Raw genomic sequence first — 20,741 nt, 5'->3', positions numbered from 1 at the left:
GTAGGTATTGATTGTTCCATGAATACTCTCAGGAGTGTTTGTAGGCTCTGTGCATGCTTTGTATGAGTTCAGTTTGAATAATGCGTTTTGAATCATCTGGGATGTCCCAATTCTGGCATGTCTTCACTAATTGTGTTTTTTAAACATTTTTCACATCATTTCCCAAACCTCACTTCCCATCTTATTCAGAGAGGTTAATCAAGGAATGAAATTTGTTTGGGGAATAGGGATGGGGGTGGGTTGGGGACTTGAGTGAGGTCAGCTTGGGGTGTTTGCTTTAAAGCGTTTCTCAAGCAGTTCCTAAGAGTATTTAGAGATTCCCTGGGAATCCTTATTCTGGACAAAGTGGTGGTCTTAGTGAGATTTGCATTTTTAATGCAGGACAGGCTCTAAATTTAATCTGTAGTGTAACTTTGTTATTGAATCCAAGAAGATAACGGACAGAGACAGTGCTCCTATTGTAGCGTTTCTGGCAAGTGCTCCTTAAAAGGCACATAGAGTTCTCTGTGTTCTGGGTTTTTAATCCCATGGTGCTAGGAGATATTTGTTTCTGCAGCTCTTCTCAAAAGTGGGAAGAAGGGTTCGGGACCAGTGAGCAAGGGGGCAACTGGATCATCCACTAAATTGTTTTGTTCACGACACATTAGAGACCCTCCTGTACATCTAGCAAGTGATAATTAAGGTGCTAGGGAAAGCCTTAAATTTGAAGACACATGGAGGCGATAGCAAATCTAAACTTGGAGGAGGAAAAAAAACATGCCATTAGATAAAGCAGAGCTGTGACTGCTGGCTAAGACTCCATGGAACTTCCACTTGCTCTAAAACCAGGGAAATCTTAGATAACTGGGTGTGATGTATCTATAGATACACATAGTCTATAGGTAAATAATTTCCAAAATGGGGGTCTTTCAGTTGGTGATCCTCTGGTTTTGGCTGTACCAAATTGTGAATATTGCTGTGTTGTACCCAGTTGCTTTATATTGGTACTGCAACTTGAACGGGGCGGGTGGGGTGGGACATTTGGGGTGGGGGCGGGAGGGGAGTGGGACGATCGGTCTTTTGAAGACATCAGCTCACTGTGCTGAGAGAGGGACCAAACTCAAGGAAACCTCTGATCTATAAATTCAACTGCTGCATTTTTTTATAAATACATGTAAATGTCCTGTTGTAATATTTGATCTTGGAAATAAAATCAAAAACTTTTCAGTATTAGTTTTTTGTTACTGTTTTTGTGAGAGACGACTCTCTCTAGATATTACTTTTAATTAATATCATTCAGGATTCAAAAGCTTGCCCTCATATTCTCATGTTTAGGATCCTGAAGTATTTGTTGACAGAGGTTAGTTCATAGTCGCATTGTCAAGTATAATGTTTGCTAGCTTCTCTTTTAATAGTATGTCGAAACTTTATGGTAAGTGCTGTATAAATGTTAGTGAAATTGTCATGAAATCTTTGGGTGAGCTAGCCTTTTAGGAAAGTGGGATCCTATAACTCGATATTTAGGCAATTCAAGCATGTAATCTTTCAGAGCAGGAATAGTGATTAAGGACTCAGTTTAAACAGGTAAAGGAAAAACAGAATTACTAAATTAATGGGAGAAAAGCCAGGAGATATGATTGTATTATATCATAGAAATTGAGGTCACTGCCTAGCTCATGGTAACCCCAGAAACCAGTTTGTGCTATGCCTCTTGCTTTTTTTTTTTTTTTTCTTTAACATTTATTATTGACAGACATAGAGCGTGAGCAGGGGAGGGGCAGAGAGAGAGGGAGACACAGAATCTGAAGTAGGCTCCAGGCTCTGAGCTGGCAGCACAGAGCCTGACGCGGGGCTCGAACTCACTTACTGCAAGATCATGACCTGAGCTGAAGTTAGTCGCTTAACCGAGCCACCCAGGTGCCCCTGCCTCTTGCTCTTAAGGAACTATTCCTCATCCCCACACTTCAGCAACCTATCCTGATGGGACTTGCCATCTTCTTCTAAGACTAGGTCTCCCTGGCCACATGGGTCAGCCAAGGGTTGGACCTAAATATTAAATTGGACTGAGAGGGGGTCTCCCATTCCTCCAGCCACAGGATACTTATTTTTAACTGACCTCACTATGTGCCAAATAATAGAAATATAGGGATGAGCACAACAAGCACAGCCCTGTCCTCAAGGAACGTATTTTCAATGAATACAGACAATACACAAATTTAAAGACAAAGGTTTGATTCAAATACTGTGAAAAAAATAGAAAAGCAGATAGAGAATTCTGCTTTAAATAAGATGTTGGGGAGTTAACATTTAGGCTGGGACCTAAAGGATGCAGCGAAAGTGGCCATGCCAAGAGTAGGAGCGGAACCTCCAAGCAGAACAACAACTTGAAGAGCTGGGGGACAGGATGTACTTGAGGTGTCAAGAGAAGGCAAATGGGTCTGGTGTGTAGTGAGCAAAGGGAGTGGCCTAAAGCGCGCAGGAGCCAGGTCATATAAGGCCTTAGTAGGCCCTGGTAAGGAGCCCAGATCATGTTCCAGGTGTAATGAGAAGACCTTATCATGTGGACAGTGAGTTGGAAGAGAGCAAGAACAGAGACTGTCGCAGTGATCAAACAGCAAAACAGAGGTCGCCTGGACCAAAGAGTGAGAGTGGAACTGGGAAGTAGTGTATAGATTAGAGATGCATCATGAAAGTAGAAATGGAAAGACTTCCTGTCGGATTAGATGTGGAGGAACGAAGGAAAGCGAAATCAATCATGAGTTTCCGGCAGGGAGTAGGTAGCGGTGTCGTTACTGAGGCAGGAAGATGTGATCAGGCAGGTTTGGTCGGGGGAGAGATCATTTTGGACGTGTTCACTGTGATACTTCCAAGGGTAGGTGTAGTACAGGAAGTTGGACATGTGAGCTCGAAGCTTGGAGGAGAGGTGGACTGGAATTAGAGATCTGAAAAACCATCAGCATTACAGAGTTTATTAGTCCCATGAGAAAGAGTGAGGTCACCTAGGGACAAAGTTGAAGCAGGGGGTCCAGAATCCAGGTCTGGAGATCACCCAACAGAAAGAGGCCCAGTCGAGGGGATGCAGCCAGTGAGAGAAGAGAAACACCAGAGTGAGGTGTCAAAGGAGTGAAGAGCAAGAATTTCAAAAAGGCTCTAGAGGCCAACTAGGTCTAATTCTGTCTCAGGCTCAAGTAAAAAGGACAGGGAAGTGTTTATTAGATGCAAAAAGTCATTGAGGAGACCAAGAACAATCTCAGTGTGGTGTTGGAAACGGAAGCCTAATTGGAGTGGGTTAACGTTTGTAATATTTGTATACTAGTGAAATAAAAAGAAAAACAATACTTCCTCTTCAGTGGACTGGTATGAATGGCAATTCTTTCAACATCTATCTTCCTTTTTATCTCCCTCCAATTAAGGGAATGTGCTCTCCTGTTTAGTCAGCTGTCAGTTGAGGTCAGAGCCCACCCACAAGGAAGCTGACAGTCTGTCACTTTTATTTGGGGAAGACTGGCCTGATGGTCATCATCTTTTCCCCTTCCCTCTGCCAGTGAATTCCATGCTCTCGGCTTCCTCTATTCCTTGCTCAGACCCCACCTCCAGACCCCCCAGTATCCCTTAGAATGGAACATCTGTCTCTCCTGTTCTCCTAAGCCTTTCAGTCTTGGTTTATGGCATTAGGCAAATTATTTTCCCACCCAAGCCCCGTTCTTAATGTGTGCCTTTCCTAGACTCCCATCTGCTTCTCCCTAGAAATGTCACCACCAAAGTGGTAACTAGTAGGTGTGTCTCCAGTGGAGCCAAATTCTAAGATTATTAACACATCGGTAAAAAGGTAATGCTGTAGTTCTTTTGTGACCGTGTCCAGGCCTCCATTACCATAGAGGCTTCCTACAGGGACGTGAAGAATTGAACTAAAGCTGGCCTTACTAAGTAAAACTGTTGCAAGTATGCCGTTTCTAAAAGAAGTATCTTATTGGTAAGACTAATCATTGAAGTGTGACACATTTACCCCAAGAACAAAAACCTACAGCTGCTATCATAAGCCCCAAAGAAGTCTGGTACTTTCTTTCAGGGGTTAAAGCCAAATTCCATCACTTCCCTTTGCTCCACAAGCACCATTTTAATGATACCCATATGAGAGTGTCAGCTCTTAGATAAGCCATTGAGTTGGGAACAGAGACCCCTTCTAAAAATCTGAGCGAGATCTGGCAGTTAGCCATCAGATCACTCTAATGGCCCAAGTAACAGATTTCTAACAGATAATGCATATAAAATCCTTTTGCTAAGCTGAGATCCAAGGACAGCGGGAGGGGACTAACTCATTCTAGGCATCTCACATTTTATTTAATGTTCAAAATAAACTTACAAGGTAGGCATCGTTTCATAAATGAAAAACTGAGGCCCAGATTATTACTGGGGCTCTGTAAACCACTCAAGTTCACATAGCTAATAGGTATTTGTGACAGGAATTGAGACCCAGGTCCCTTAGGTGCCGAAGCACCACAGTACCGCCTCTAAGAAGAAATACTTTAAGATGGTTGGAATCTGGGTTGGGGGCAAAAAAAAAAAAAAAAACCTCAAGCATGAAGTGTGTGGAATTGTGTAGAGTGTACAGTCAGATAACAGGATCATTTCCCCAATCTCATTCACTGTTAACTCTGAGCAAGTCAAATTCCTCTGCTCTAGAATCTCTTCATCTGCATAATAAAGCTAACCTAACATGTATTTTACTTGCTGTAAGTCTGTTGTAAAGATCTAATGAGATAGTTTGTACATGTGTTGTATAAGGTGAATAAATGTTTCTTCTTACTATAAAGCTTTGTGAATACTCAGCCTAGTATCTTTTATCAAAATTCAGTTCTCTGGAAAGACACAAGAATTCATTTAGGTTCTAAATGGTTCCCTTTTGCAGTGAAAATGAAAACTGGTTCTATTTAATGAACTTTCCAATAGTTATTTACCAGCTTGTCTTCAGGCACATGTACATCTGCATACATAGAAAGCAGCTCGTATGTAGTTTTAAAAAAATGTAATAGTCTGTTACAATTATCCCTTCTCATATACATGCATCAACGGTTTTCTCAGGATTATTTGTTTTCATCGTTAGAAGTAAAATCTGTGCACAGAGACTATGCGTGTTACTTGGTCTGGTGGATGAATTAATTCATTAACCAAGTGATTCCTGAACTTCTACCAAGTTCTAGGCTCTATGGTAGGTTCTGGGTATACAGAACAGAGTAAGATACAGCCTCTGCCCTCAGGGATCTCACAGTTGTGGGAGAAGAGGCATAAAAACGGCACAGATAAATCAAATGCCGTTGGAAGTGGGCAACAAAAAGCAGTGACCGTAAAGGAAAAGATTGATAAATGGGACTTAATTAAAATCAAGAACTTCTCTTCATCAAAAGGTATCATCATCAGCAGAAAAGCAAAGCACAGACGAGAGGAAACATTCATAATACATACATCTGACCAAGGTGTCATGTCTGGGAGTTATAAAGAACTCCCACAAATCAGTAAGAAAGAACCAATAAAAACTGAGCAAATGACTTGAGCAGGCACTTCTCAAAAAAGGAATTCCAAATGGCCGGGTAAGTGTACAAAAAGTGCTTACTCATCAAGAAAATTCAAATTGAAACCACAATGAGAAACTACTAAACCGCTGGAAGGCCTAAAATTAAAAATGTTGGTGAGAATGGGAAGTAACTGGAACTCACACACTGTTGCTGGGAGGTGCACACTGGCAGGACCACTTTGGGCTACTAACAATATCATTTACTAGAATTAAATATCCGCCTACCCTATGACCCAGCAATCCCCCTCCTAGGTATATTCCCTAGAAAAATTAGTGCATAGGTTTTCCAAAAGACATGTATAAGAATATTTATAGTGGCATTATCTATAATAGGTAAAAATTGGAAATAATTTAAATGTCCACCAACAAGTAGAATAAATTGTAATATAATTCCATATAATGGAATAATAAAAAAGAATGAATTATATGAAAGATGAATCTTATATATACAACATTGTGTGAAGAAAACCGGACACAAAAAAGTGTACACTATATGATTCCATTTATATGAAATTCAAAGATAGCCAAAAGCTAATTGGTGATAAAAGCCAAAATAAATACACTGGGGATAGGGATAATGAAGAGAGGGGACATACTAGAATCTTCTGGAGATTTTGGCGATGTCCCGTATCTTCATTTGTAATGACCCAGTTACCCTGGGTACACATATACAAATTCATTAAGTTTTATAATTGAGATTTGTGGGAGTGCCTGGCCGGCTCAGTTGGTGGAACATGTGACTCTTGATCTTGGGGGTGTAAGTCTGAGCCCCCAGATTGGGTGTAGAGATTATTTTAAAAAGATCTTTAAAAAAATAAAAGTGTGGCATATTTTATTGTGTGTATAGAACACCTCAGTTTAAAAAATAATAAAGTACAGTGAGAACATAGAGAAAGAAGTGCCTAACTCTGAGTGAAGAAATCGGGGAAGACTTCCCTGGGGATGATTGAACTGAATCTTGAATAGGAGAGTGTCAGAAGGGGTGAGAGATCTCCCATGCAGAGAGCACCACAAAATGCTCAGCACTCTCGTGTGACTGCTACAAGATGATGGTGGCCTGGGGCTTGAACAAGAAAGTTAGGAGGCTAGTAAAGGAACCATGCAACATCTCCAAAGTAAGGAGGGTGATAAGGAAAACATGGTGGCTGCTCTGTCCAGTGCTGGTTTTCCAAAGAGCCCCAATTCTGCAATGAGTGAAAGATACGGGCTGCTAGTATGTGAAAAAGTATTGCTGCTTGAGAAAGACGGGAGGATAAGGTATTTCTCACGGGTTCTTGTCTGACTCATTGAGACACTTTAGCTCACGAGGCCATGGCTCCTGGTTCCTTCCTTAAGGTCACATGAGAATGAGCAGAGGGTGGGTCATCAGGAGAGGGCTCACCAAGAAGAGAAAATTCCTTCAATGGAGGCCCGTGGGCAGTGGTGTGGGGGCGCATGCACACTCACAGGCTCGCTTGCCTGGGTGACCTCCCCATATATACAGAGCTACCCTGCCCTCTTGGAGGGTCCTGAAACGGGAGCCTCTGGCCTGCCCTGCAGGAGTCACAGTCCCAGCCGGGGCTGTGGGAGCACAGGCCTACGTTGAAGACAGAGCCCTTCTCCAGCTTCTTTGTCTCCCATCCTGATTCTTGCCACTGGATGCAGGTAAGCAGAGATGAAAGGGCTCAGTGAGGAGATAGCCAGGGAACAGTATGGCCTAACAGTTAAGGGCACAAACTTCCAACTCGAATGAGACCTGGCTCTGCCACAGAGCAGCTGTGTGGCTTCAGGCAATTCACGTCACTTCTCTTTGCCTCGGTTTGTCAACTTTGGGCTTCTCCACATGCTTAGAATACTTTTCCTTGCCAACTTTGCCTGCCTAATGCCTCGTTGTCTGTGAAGTCTTAGCTTGGTCAGCACTTCCTCCAGAAGGTGTTACCTCACTTCTGCAGGACAAGATTAGGCGGTCCCTGGTGTGCTTCCATTACACCTTTGGTTGGACGCCTCTGCTCAGCACCTGTTTATTGCCCTGTCATTGTCCCCATTCGGCTTTAAGCTCCTCAAGAGAAGAGACCGTCTCTGATTCGCCGTGGTATCTCCAGCTCCTAGCATCGTGACTGCCAGAAAGCAGTCACTTACACTTAATAAATATTGACTGCTGAAGGAATGAAAGAAAAGGCTGTCGGGGTGATGAGTGAGGTAGATAGACACACAGAGAATATGCAGTCTTTTCCTTCATATGACTTAGCGGATCACTTCTATTGTTGCCTAGACATCTGGCCAGTGATTTGTTTACCCGGCCAGGATCACAGATTAAAACAGGGCCTGCCTGGGGCGCCCGGGTGGCTCAGTCGGTTAAGCAGCCGACTTCGGCTCAGGTCATGATCTCGCGGTCCGTGAGTTCGAGCCCCACGTCGGGCTCTGTGCTGACAGCTCGAAGCCTGGAGCCTGTTTCAGATTCTGTGTCTCCCTCTCTCTGACCCTCCCCCTTTCATGCTGTCTCTCTCTGTCTCAAAAATAAATAAATGTTAAAATAAATAAATAAATAAATAAAAATAAAACAGGGCCTGCCCGAAAGCCTGGTTTTAAGGTTTCACCTTACGAACCTGCTTCTCTCTTCAGAGATCAAATTGGCCAAACTCTGCTAATTTCTGGCTCAGAGTTGTGGAAATGTTTCTCAGAATGTTGTGATTTCTTGGGGAACAGAGTCAGGGAGAAGGAGTGAAATTGAAACTAATCTGAATTAGTTGAGGCAGCCCAGCAAATGCTTTTTTAGAAGATTAGTGGACGGCCAGGATTCTCTGAATTCCACTCATCCCAAAGGCCGTGCTCAACTTCTTAATTTTCCCTCTGCGTGTTTATATTTTTTTTAGTTTCCTTTATAAACCTCTTTCCTGATAGAAATATTTCCACAGAAGGGATCGTCCAGGCAGGAGGGGGGTGGTTATCTAAGTCTAGACAGGACTTAGTCACAGGTGGATTCAAAGGTGGCCCAACGAATTCCTGAACAAAAGCTCCTCCCAGCCCGTGGTCTACAGCGCATGCTTGAAAGTCCAACCACACACTGGTCCTTACTTGGGCCCTTGACAAGATGTCAGTCCTCTGGGAGGGGGTGCGGGTTAAAGTTACTTGCTAACACCCCTGAGGGGTTAATTCGAGCGACACGGACACACTGAGAGCCCTGCACTCAATGACCGAACAGTCTGGGAGGGAGGCTGCGCAGACACGCACTTACATCCTGAAGGTTGGTGGGCAGACTGTGGGGAGAACTGTTTTCCTACAGGTGCCCTGTCTCCCGACAGCAGGGCCAGCTCATCACCCTAAAGGCCCCAGGCTGCAGCAGCAAGTGCTTCAGGAAAAGAGGCCCCCTGCAGTGGGCCCGCTGGGAGAGGGCAGGGGGAAGAAACCACAGCATCCCTCCTGATCCCTGGTCCCCACTTCCCTCCAGCTTCCTCCCATCCCTGGGTTAAGGGTCACTGTTCCCCCACATCCTACCTCCAACTCCCTCTCCCTGGAGGCCTGAACTTACTTTCATCCAGGGGCAAGTTCTTTTATTCACTGTGAGAAAAATGGCTTCAGGAGCAAATACCCTGGGGCAAGGGCACACAATGAGACAACTCTCCACCCTAAACACTAGCCCCTGCAGCTGGAAGTTCTCCCTTGGGAAGAGTTGCAAGAGGCAAGCTTGGGCTCCGAGATTAGGGGAAGCAAAGGTCCCTAGGGGCTGCAGGGGTTGGGGAATGATGGGAAGGGCACAGGAACATAACCCCCAACGCAAAGGCCTGCTCAGCGCTATGTCTGGCACCAATCTCTTTACCATGAGCTGCAGCCGGACAAATACAAAATGCTGGGCCAATCAAGTTTTTGTTTTTAAGAACTGACTTTGTAAGTTGTAAAACTGCTTTTTTCTTTTAATGTTTATTTTTGAGAGAGAGACAGAGTACAAGTGGGAGAGGGGCGGAGAGAGAGGGAGACACAGAATCCAAAGCAGGCTCCAGGCTGTCAGTGCAGAGCCGGGCTTGAACCCACGAACCGTGAGATCATGACCTGAGCCAAAGTCCAAATGCTTAACCGACTGAGTGACCCAGGCACTTCACAAAGCTGTTTTTGAAAAGGTATGATAGGGGTGCCTGGGTCGCTCAGCTGGTTAAGTGCCTGACTCTTGGTTTTGGCTCAGGTCACGAGCCCATGGTTTGTGAGTTCAAGCCCTACACTGGGCTGTGTGCTGACAGTGCAGAGCCTGCTTGGGATTCTCTCTCCCCTCTCTCTCTGCCCCTACCCTGCGTGCATGCTCTCTCTCTTTCAAAATAAACTTAAAAAAAAATTTTTTTTTAAAAAGGTATGACAAAAAATGTAGGATCGATAGGCACACATAGGGCTTCAATAATATTAGTGATAGCGACCTGTTTTGTAAGCTGGTTGTATTTATACGGATGTTGCTTAGCTTTTCCATAGAACTTATAAGTATATACATTGTGTTTAATGTTTTAAACTCTGAGATATTTTATTATGTATGTATATGTATGTGTGTGTGTAAAAGAGAGAAGCGGGTCCCTGATTCACACATATTTTCTGATTATGTGCAAAGTAATGTGTTAGGAGGGGAGTGTTAAGAGCCTTACGGTGACATGGACTCAGCTAAATTGCAAAGCAGCACAGGCAACTTCTTCGGAATGTCAAAGCACTGATATTTTTCAGATCCGCATTGACAGGAGTCTACCAAATCTCACCAGCCTTATTCTAATTCACATTTAGAAAAACAACAAGAAGCGCATGTATCAGTGAAAATGTAAAAAGGAGAAACGGCTATAAGTAAAGGTGCCTAGGTGGCATTTTTTACCTTATCTAGTGGAGACATGTAATTTTTCAAGTTCATTGTTACATAATTAAAAAAACAATAACCTCATATTTTATTGCCTGGTAGAGGTACTCAGTTGAATGGATATACCACAATTTATTTATTCACCTATTGATGAACATTTGAATTATTTCTCATTTTCAGTTAATTTTTTTTATTATGGTAACATGTATATATCATAACATTTATTACTTTAAACATTTTAAAGTGCACAATGCAGTGGCATCTACTGCATTCAAAATATTGTGTAACCATTACCTCTATCTATTTCTAAAATTCTTTCATCACCCCAAACAGAAACTCTGTAACCATTAAACAATAACTCCGCATTCCTCCACCCTCAGTCTCTGGTAGCCGCTAATCTACTTCTGTCTCTCTGAATTTGCCTACTCTGGATATTTCACTTAAGTGAAATAATACAATATTTATCCTTCAGTGTCTGGCTTATTTCATTTAGCATAATGTTTTCAAGTTTCATCCATGTTGTAGCATGCTTCAGAACTTCTTTCCTTTTCATGGCTGTATAATATTCCATTATATGCACATGCCACATTTTGTTTATCCATTCATCTGTTGGTGGACACTTAAGTTGTTCCCATTTTTCTAACTTGTAGTTGTTAGGAATAAAGCTGCTATGGACATTCAAGTCCTAATCTTTGTGTGGACGTGTACTTCCATTTCTCTTGGATAAACATGTAGAAGTGGAATTACTTGATCATTTGGTAAGTTCAATGTTTAACTTTATAAGAAACTGCCAAGCTAATTTACAAAGTGGTCTGGCGCGGGGGGGGGGGGGGCAGGGGCGGGGGGGAGGCGCTGGGTGACTGAGTCAGTTAAGTGATTGACTCTTGATTTTGGCTCAGGTTATGATCTCTTGGTTCTGAGTTTGAGCCCTGCATCGGGCTCTATGCTGACAGTGCGGAACCTGTGTGGTATTCTGTCTCCCTCTATCTCTGCCCCTCCCCCACTTGTGTGTTTTCTCTCTCTCTCTTTCTCTCTCTCTCTCTCGTATAAATAAGTAGGCTTAAAAACAAACAAAATAAAATACAAAGTGGTTTGTACCATTTGCATTCTCACCAGCTACATATGAATGTTCTGGTTGCTTCACATCCCCCCCAATACTTGGTGTAGTCCAACCTTTTAACTTAATGAAACAATTCTGCTGGGTCTGCAGTAGGATCTTATTTTAGTTTTAATTTGTGTTTCCTTATGTTAATGATGTTCAGCATCATTTCTTGTTCTTAGCTATCATCCATATATCTTCTTCTGTGAGATGGAATGAAATATCTGTTTAAATCCTTTTGCCATTTTCTAAATCAACCTGTCTCATAGAGATGTAAGAGTTCTTCATATAACCTAGTTACAGTGTGTTATCAGATGTGTATGCACTCGTATTCACATACACATTTACAAAATTTATGTTGTGAATATTTTCTGCCAGTCCGTGGTTTGCTTCTTTATTTTCTTCATGGTGTCTTTTGTAGAACAAATTAATTTTGAAGTAGTTTAACTTCTCATTTTTATGGGTTGTACTTTTTGTGTTTTATCTAATAAGTCTTTTTCTAACTCAAGTCCCAATGTTTTCTCCTTTGTTTTCTTCTAAAATTTTAGTAAGTTTAAGCCTATGGTTCATTTCTAACTAATTATTAAATATGGTTTACAGTAATAGTCATGGTATATATATATATATCATATATATATGATATAATATTATATATATATTGTTTTGCACATAGATTGTCATGGCACTGTTCGAGACTATCCTTTTCCCACTGTAATAATATCTTTTTCAAAAATCATTTGCTCGGGGCACCTGGGTGGCTCAGTCGGTTAAGCGTCTGACTTCGGCTCAGGTCATGATCTCACAGTCCGTGAGTTTGAGCCCCACGTCGGGCTCTGTGCTGACAGCTCAGAGCCTGGAGCCTGTTTCGGATTCTGTGTCTCCCTTTCTCTGACCCTCCCCTGTTCATGCTCTGTCTCTCTCTGTCTCAAAAATAAATGTTAAAAAAAAAATTAAAAAAAAAAATCATTTGCTCATATCTGTGTATGTCTATTTCTGAATTCTCTAGTCTGTTCTAGTGGTCTGTATGTCTTTATGCACCAGCACTTTACTTTCTGTACCTTTACTGTAACTTTATAATGTCTTGAAATCACATGGTGTAAGTCCTCCAACTTTGTTCTTTTTCAAAATTATTTTGGCTAATCTAGGACCTTGGCATTTCCATCTAAACTGAGATTCAGTTCGTTAATTTCTGCAACAAAATGTTGCTAGAATTTTGGCTGAGATTGCATTGAATCTACACATCAATTTTTTTTTAATTTTTTAATGTTTATTTAAAAAATCCATTATTTTTGAAAGACAGAATGAGAGAGAGAGAGAGAGAGCAGGGGAGGAGCAGAGAGAGAGGGAGACACAGAATCCAAGGCAGGCTCCGGGCTCTGAGCTGTCAGCACAGAGCCCCAAGAACTGCGAGACTATGAGCTGAAGTCGAATGCTTAACAGATTGAGCCACCCAAATGCCTCTACTAAACATCAATTTAGAGATAATTGACATGTTAATGAGAGTCTTTTGACCCATGGATGTTGTATATCTCTCCATTTATTTAGGTCTTTAATTTTTCTCAGGAATCTTTTGTTCTTTTTAGTGCACAGGTCTTGCACATATTTTGTTGAATTTATCCATAAGTATTTTCTATTTTATGCCATTATTTATTTTTAATCTTTTAAAGTTATTTATTTATTTTTGAGAGAGAGACAGGAGACAGAGAGAGTGAGGGAGGGAGGGGCAGAGAGAGAGAGAGGGAGAGAGAGAATCCCAAGCAGGCTCTGCACTATCAGCATGGAGACTGATGTGGAGCTTGAACTCACAAACCGTGAGATCATGACTTGAGCCAAAATCATGAGTTGGATGCTTAACTGACTGAGCCCCCAGGTGCCCCTATTTTATGCTATTTAAATGATATTGTTTAATTTTTTCAATTTGTCATTGCTTGTGTATAGAAATACAACAAAATCTTTGTATATTAATTTTTTCAATTAAAAAAATTTTTTTAATGTTTATTTTTGAGACGGCCCGTGCAAGTGGGAGAGGGGCAGAAGAGAGTGGGACAGAGGTTCCATAGCAGGCTCTTTGCTGACAGCAGAGAGCCTGATGGGGGCTCAAACTCACAAACCATGAGATCATGACCTGAGCCAAAGTCAGATGCTTAACAGACTGAGCCACCCAGGCAACCCTGTGTATTAAGTTCTTATCCTGTGACTTGCTAAACTCACTTACTAGTTCTAGTAACTTTTTGATAGATTCTTTTGGATTTTCTTTTTTTTTTAAATTTTTTAAAATATTTATTTATTGGGGCGCCTGGGTGGCACAGTCGGTTGAGCGTCCGACTTCAGCCTGGTCACGATCTCGCAGTAGTCCATGAGTTCGAGCCCCGCGTAGGGCTCTGGGCTGATGGCTCGGAGCCTGGAGCCTGTTTCCGATTCTGTGTCTCCCTCTCTCTCTGCCCCTCCCCCATTCATGCTCTGTCTCTCTCTGTCCCAAAAATAAATAAACGTTGAAAAAAAAATTAAAAAAAAATATTTATTTATTTTTGAGAGAGACAGAGACAGAGCTTGAACGGGGGAGGGGCAGAGAGAGAGAGAGGAGACACAGAATCCGAAGCAGGCTCCAGGCTCCGAGCTGTCAGCACAGAGCCTGATGCAGAGATGCAGGGCTCGAACCCACAGACGATGAGATCATGACCCGAGCCGAAGTCGGACGCCCAACTGACTGAGCCACCCAGGCTCCCCGATTCTTTTGGATTTTCTACATAGATAATTATGTTATCTTACTTTTTTCTTTCCTATCCTTATGGCTTTTGCTTCTTTTTATTTTCTTATTGCACTGGATAGCACTTCCTGCACAATAATGAATGGAAGTGGTAAGAGTAGACATCTTTAAAATGGCATTTTTTAAAGAGAGAGGGTGACACCTTTAAACATTTTTTTCTGTACCAAATAGAAATAATCACTAGCTGTAACAGAGGTACAGGAAAACATGAGGGGATGAGGAGTGTGTGCATGTGAGTGGGGGCTGGCAGAAAATGGAGCAATTAAATCCTACCCATTGGGGCATATTTATAAAAGGCAGCGTTTCAAAGCAGGTTCCTTGGCTTTTCTTGATCTGTACCCGGGAGGTCATAGTATCTGTAGTCTGTCTCCCCCACCCCACCATTGCTATGAGTGTTCTCCTTCCTGATGCTCCCAGCAGCAGAGCCACCATGACCCTCTGTCCATTGGTTCCAGGATGCTGTCCTCCCCTGGTGTGATGGCATGCTCACGGACCTGCTCCCGCATCCTGGGGCTGAGCCTCGGGACCACTGCCCTGTTTGCTGCTGGAGCCAACACAGTGCTCCTCTTTCCCAACTGGGATGCGAGCTACCTGTTGAGAGGCCTCATTGGCAAGCAAGCCATGCTGGGCTCTGGGCTCTGGGGAGGAGGCCTCATGGTAAGTGTTCTGAGTTCCCCAGGTGTGACTTTGCCAGACACCCCTCAGGGTGGAACAGGGAGGTGGTAGGGGAGTCATGTTTTGGTTCCTTGCAAGAATGCTTGATCTCGGGGGCGCCTGGCTGTCTCAACGGGTAGAGCATGTGCCATCTTGATCTCAGGGTGAGTTCGAGACCCATGTTGGGCGATTTACTCAAAAATAAAATCTTAAAGGAAAAAAAAAAAAGAATGCTTGACCTAGCAAGCTGGTCTCAGTTGTATATCAGTTCTGAGGAATAGGAGACTCTAGGAAGACTTGTCAGGTCTTGTGGCTGAACTTTGGCTCGGGACTAGCAGGCCAGGGGTAAACGTTGCCGGCCAGAGAGGCAGATCAGGCTAGTCACCCAACTGGGTCCTGACAGTCAAAGCCAAACCCTCTGGGAAAGATAGGATAATCAAGTCCATGTGAGGTGCCCAGCCAATCTATTTCAACAGCCACAGGTGGCAGGTAGAAATGTCAATTACCCAATCTCTTTTTACCTTTCTTCTCTCCTCTCCCAGGTACTCATTGCAGCTACCCTCATCTCCTTGACGGGCTGGAGATATGGCTGCTTCAGTGAAAGTGGGCCCTGTCAAAGTGTAAGCACCAGATTCTACTCTTCCAACACCTAGAATATCCCTACATTCTGTCACTCTACAGGCAGAGTGGTAAAGAGGCAATGTCAGTCTTGGGGCTTGAAGTCAGGTGCTTACTGTATCCCTTAATAATCCTAAGCTATCGGGCAACTTCCTTAACCTTTCTGAGCCTCAGGTCCTCCTCTGTAAAATGGGAGTGAACAGGATCAAGTCAACAGAGTAGGTGTTTAATGAGCCAGAAATGTCTATAATCATGTAGGAACTGTTACTATTATTTTTAGCCTATTGAACAATATGGACACGATTTAAGTGCACTGCAATCATGTGTCTGATAGAAAATTTCCTGGCTATTTTGTGTAACTTTTCTTAGAGTTAGAAAAACTTCCAGAAATCATCTAATGACTAGATTCTAGTCTAACCCCTCCATTTTACAGATAATGAAACTGAGACCCAGAATAAATCTGCACTTATTAATTACAGTGGCATTTCGGAAAAATCTCAGTACATACATAGTATAAGATATATTGCTTATTCAGTCTCAGACACATGAACTTGTGGCCTCCTTGCAGTAACTCTACAGCCTGCTTTGCTATCTGCGGCCCATGTACTGGGAATTCCTCTGATTCAGAATTATATGCTAAAGAATTAAATATCAACACCCACGCATTTCATTCACAATCTGTTCTCAGTCTCTCCTGGTTTTCCCCTAGGCGAGTGGGTAGTTCTCAGACTTAAGCCTGCATCAGAATCCCTCAAGGGTTTGTTAAAACCAAAACCAGGGGGGGCGCCTGGGTGCCTCAGTTGGTTAAGCGTCTGACTTCAGCTCAGGTCATGATCTCACGGTTTGTGAGTTCGAGCCCCATGTCGGGGTCCGTGCTCATAGCTCAGAGCCCGGAGCCTGTTTCAGATTCTGTGTCTCCTTCTCTCTTACTCTCCCCCATTCATGCTCTGTCTCTGTCTTAAAAATAAATAAACATTAAAAAAATTAAAAAAAAAAAAGATTGTTGGGCCTCACCCCCAGATTTTCTGATTCAGAGTGGGGTGAAGTGGGAAATTGTGCATTTCTAACAAGTTTTAGGTGATGTGATGCTGCCAGGACAGGGATCACATTTTGAGAACCACTGTCCTAGGCTTCCATCAGACTAGTTCACCTCGAATCTTTAACTTAGAGTCAAAACTGACCATGCGCCTTTCCCTGGCCCCTCCCAAGCTCCAAACTGGCTTGACATAAAATGACTCTGTGATTCTGTATAAAAGCTATATATATGTATATATGTATGTACATATATGTATATACATATGTATGTATATATGTGTATATATACATGTATGTATGTATATACATATATATACATACATATATATTTATATACATATATATACATACATATATATTTTTATTTAAAAATTTAAAATATGTACTCTTTGCAAGGGAGAAAATGACCTAGTATCCTGAGAAAGAAGCCAATTTAAAAGCAAGCTAGAGGGGCACCTGGGTGGCGCAGTGGGTTAAGTGTCCGACTTCAGCCGGGTCACGATCTTGCGGTCTGTGAGTTCGAGCCCCGCGTCAGGCTCTGGGCTGATGGCTCGGAGCCTGGAGCCTGTTTCCGATTCTGTGTCTCCCTCTCTCTCTGCCCCTCCCCCGTTCATGCTCTGTCTCTCTCTGTCCCAAAAATAAAAAAAATAAAAAAAATAAAAAAGTTGGAAAAAAAAAAAAAGCAAGCTAGAATCCTGCCAACTCATTGTTATCTTTTAGGAGGGAAGTGAGTGGTACAAAGACTAGAAAAGTGCAGTGACAGCACTGGAGTCACTTCAGAGTTGACTGTCATTTCTCTCTGTCTCTGTCTCCCTCCCTCCTTTCTTTCCTCCCCTCCTTCCCTCTTTCCTCCCCTGCTTCCTTTCTTGCTTGATTTGAGAAAGTGAGGAATCAGGGATGGGAGTATGGAAACTCTGAGAACACAGCTTTCCCTTAGAAGAGTCAGAAGTGGGCATATGCAAAATGACAATCAAACCCTTCAACCCAGAGGGTGAATGGCTGCAGTCTGAGTATAAAAGCTTTTAATGCCAACCTGCTGAGAAGCTCTGGAGAGCCTGCTGGGTCAGGGAGACCCAGGTCCATGTGCTACTGCTTCCCCCTTCTCAGTGCTCTCTCTCCCTCCCTACCCCCCACACTTCCTGGCTCTACCACTGACCCCACATCAGTCACCTTTGCCTTGGTTATCCTTTAAAGGAGGTGCCAGGGGCAGAATTATCCCCATGTGATATGATGGGGGGAAGCCTGAGCACCAGAGAAGTTAGACTTGTCCCCATCACCCCACCATTTGGTCACGACCCCGTCTCACCTTATGGCTTCTTCTCTCCCTCTACAGATGCTCACTGCTCTGCTGTCCAGTAGTCTGGCTTTTCTAGGAGCCTTGATTTGCTTTATCACTTCTGGTGTAGCCCTGAAAGATGGCCCTTTATGCATGTTCGATGCCTCATCCTTCAATCAGATGCAAGCTTGGAAATATGGTTACCCATTCAAAGACATGCATAACAGGTAAATGGATGGAGTCTTTTCACAGAGGCAGAGAAAGATGACAGAAAGACACACAAACTCCTTTTGGTCACACATTCTAGCATCTCCTTTCTCTGGGAAGATGCTTAGAATTTTGCAGATGCAGCAGCAATAGTTACCCTCAAAAGTCTAGTCCTTTGACCTTGGCTGGGGGAGGCACCAGGTTTCTATCGAGGTTGCTTATTTGGCTTTTATTTCTTTTTCCTCAAACCCTGGTCTCCTTATTTTTGGGGATAGGAATTATTTGTATGACCGTTCACTCTGGAACTCTGTCTGCCTGGAGCCTTCTAAAGCCGTCATCTGGCACGTGTCCTTCTTCTCCACCCTTCTGTGCGTCAGCCTCCTCCAGATTCTCCTGGTGGTCATTCATTTCATCAACAGCTTCTTGGGACTTTTCTGCAGCCTCTGTGAGAAGTGATAGGTAAATGCCCTTTCATGCGAGAGAGTTTTCCTCAGAAACTGTCTTGAATCCCTTCTGTAAGAAGTGGGTATGGATTGTAAACAAACTTCTTTTTTAGGTGTGCCTGTAACAATGATTCCTTGAGCATAGGCTGAATGATACTGAATTTTGAATCACATTGTAAACTGCAAGTCATTATTATTGTGTAGGAACTTACGGTTCATAAAATGTCTTCCAGCCGTGGCCTCATTTCAGCCTCTCAACAACCCTGTAAAATTGGTCACAGGTCACAGATATAGCAGTTGAAGTTCCTAGAACATAACAGACTTAATGCCTAAAAGTTCTCACCTGGGTTCAGGTAAAGTTAGTACTTGAGCTCTTATCTTCTAAATTCAAGTTCACCAGTTGTTATGCACTGAACTGTGTGTCCCCAAAATTCATAGGTTGAAGCCCTCACCCCCCCATGTGACTATATTTGTAGATAGAACCTTTAAGAAGCTAATTAAGGTTGAATGAGGCCATAAAGGTAGGACCCTAATCCAGTAGGACTAGCATCTTTTTTTTTCTAAATGCTTATTTATTTTTGAAAGAGGGAGAGAGACAGAGCGCAAGCGGGGGAGGGACAGAGAGAGGAAGACACAGAATCCGAAACAGGGTCCAGGCTCTGAGCGGTCAGCACAGAGCCTGATGTGGGGCTCAAACCGACGAACCGTGAGATCGTGACCTGAGTCGAAGTCATATGCTCAACCGACTGAGCCACCGAGGTGCCCAGGACTGGCATCTTTTTATAAGAGGAGGATGAGATTCCAAATCTCTCTCTCCACACAAGCACAGAAGAAAAGGCCATGTGAGGACACAGCCAGAAGGTGGCCATCTGCAAGCCAACGAGAGAGGCCTCAATAGAAACCAACCTTGTTGGTACCTTAATATTGGACTTCCAGCCTCCAGAAAATAAATGTCTGTTGTTTGAGCCACTCAATCTGTAGTGTTTTGTTATGGCAGCCTGAGCTGATTAATCCACCAGTGTTCTTTTCATTCGTGTTCAGTGCAGTTCAGTAAGTGGTATACACTGAGTGTCCACTGTGTGGCTGGCTCTGCTGTGCACGCAGTGGATCCAAAGATGACCGAGACACGGCCCTTGACCTTGGACCCTGCCTTGTCCTTGAAGAGCTCATGGTCAGGTTAAGGGAACAAACACATCTCCCAGCAATTTAAATGTCATATGGTAAGGGCCATGTTAGAGGTCAACAGGACACGAAAAGAGCTCAGAGGAACAGCAAACCGCCAAGGAGAGGGTCTGTGAGAGATCAAGGAAGGCTTCCATTGTGTCTGAGCTGATTCTTGAAATAGCCCGGCAAAGAGAGGAGAAAGGGATTCCCTAGCAGAGGAAACAGCACACTCCAAGGCATGGGGGGGAGACACAGGATAGAGCGTGTGGAGAACTGCGGAGCCACGGCTGTTTCTCACGCGGAACGAGGAAAGCAGAGGACTCCCCTCCCTCCCACCTCAGGATCTTGGTCAGGAGGTGGTGTCAGATGGTGAGCAGAGTCAGGAGTGGGATAAAGGAGATCTGGATGGGAAAGCCTGATGGGCAGGGAACAAGATGAAGCGGGCAGAAGCATTCTGGGAAGAAGATGGGTACTGGCAAGAGAAGAGGTAAGTGGACGGGTCCAGGGAATGAGTTTGAGAACCCCAGGCTCTGGAGCCACAGAGTGGACAAAGCCAGGAAGGGAGTATGTGGGTCCAGGGGCTGCTGTATCCCCTCCACAGTCCCCTGGGCCCCAGCTCTGTCCCATCAGGGAGGAGCCACTGAAGCACCAGATGCCTCCAGGATACAGGAATTCTTCTGTTACCAGGGAGGAGAGGGAAGGGGAAAGGAGAGGAAAACAGGGGAGGGGAGGGGAAAGGGAGAAGAGGGAGTTCTGCATTCATTCTACCATGGGCTCCATAGCCCTCCACACCTGGTTGTTGGCTGCCCTCTGTGGGATTCCACAGGACACCTGCATTCCCTTCCTTGTCCCTCCATCCCAGGACTACCTCACCCTCAGAATGGGCTTTCACCCTGGGTTTTTCTCCTCAAATGAAAGCTACATCTGGCTCTTGGCTTGGCTTCCAACCAGGTTTTAGGCAGGAGGGCCTATGTTAATCTGTTCATCAGGACAGTGCTAACATTTTGTTAAGAAGAAAAGTTGTCGGTCCCTTGCTTTGTGAATGCCTTCTTGAATATCATCCTGGAAAGAAGAGGATGTTGCCTTGTTTACGATCCTGCTTAGAGAAAAGTGGGCCCATCTTGGG

The 20,741-nt window shown here is 43.6% G+C and overlaps 1 protein-coding gene across 1 annotated transcript; it reads left to right on the top strand.

The window, feature by feature from the left end:
• Nucleotides 1-14,308: 14,308 nt before the first annotated feature.
• Nucleotides 14,309-19,075, top strand: TM4SF19 (transmembrane 4 L six family member 19). The gene is made up of 4 exons (XM_043596060.1): nt 14,309-14,875; nt 15,415-15,492; nt 17,859-18,028; nt 18,284-19,075. Exons 1-4 carry the CDS (start codon nt 14,675-14,677, stop codon nt 18,462-18,464), a joined length of 630 nt encoding a protein of 209 aa, XP_043451995.1. The 5' UTR covers nt 14,309-14,674; the 3' UTR covers nt 18,465-19,075.
• Nucleotides 19,076-20,741: the final 1,666 nt, after the last annotated feature.

Source organism: Prionailurus bengalensis, chromosome C2 (assembly GCF_016509475.1).
Source record: "Prionailurus bengalensis isolate Pbe53 chromosome C2, Fcat_Pben_1.1_paternal_pri, whole genome shotgun sequence".
In the NCBI taxonomy this organism is placed as follows: Eukaryota; Metazoa; Chordata; class Mammalia; order Carnivora; family Felidae; genus Prionailurus; species Prionailurus bengalensis.
The sequence above is the reverse complement of the archived record's forward strand: the minus strand, read 5'-3'. Positions and strand labels throughout refer to the sequence as shown.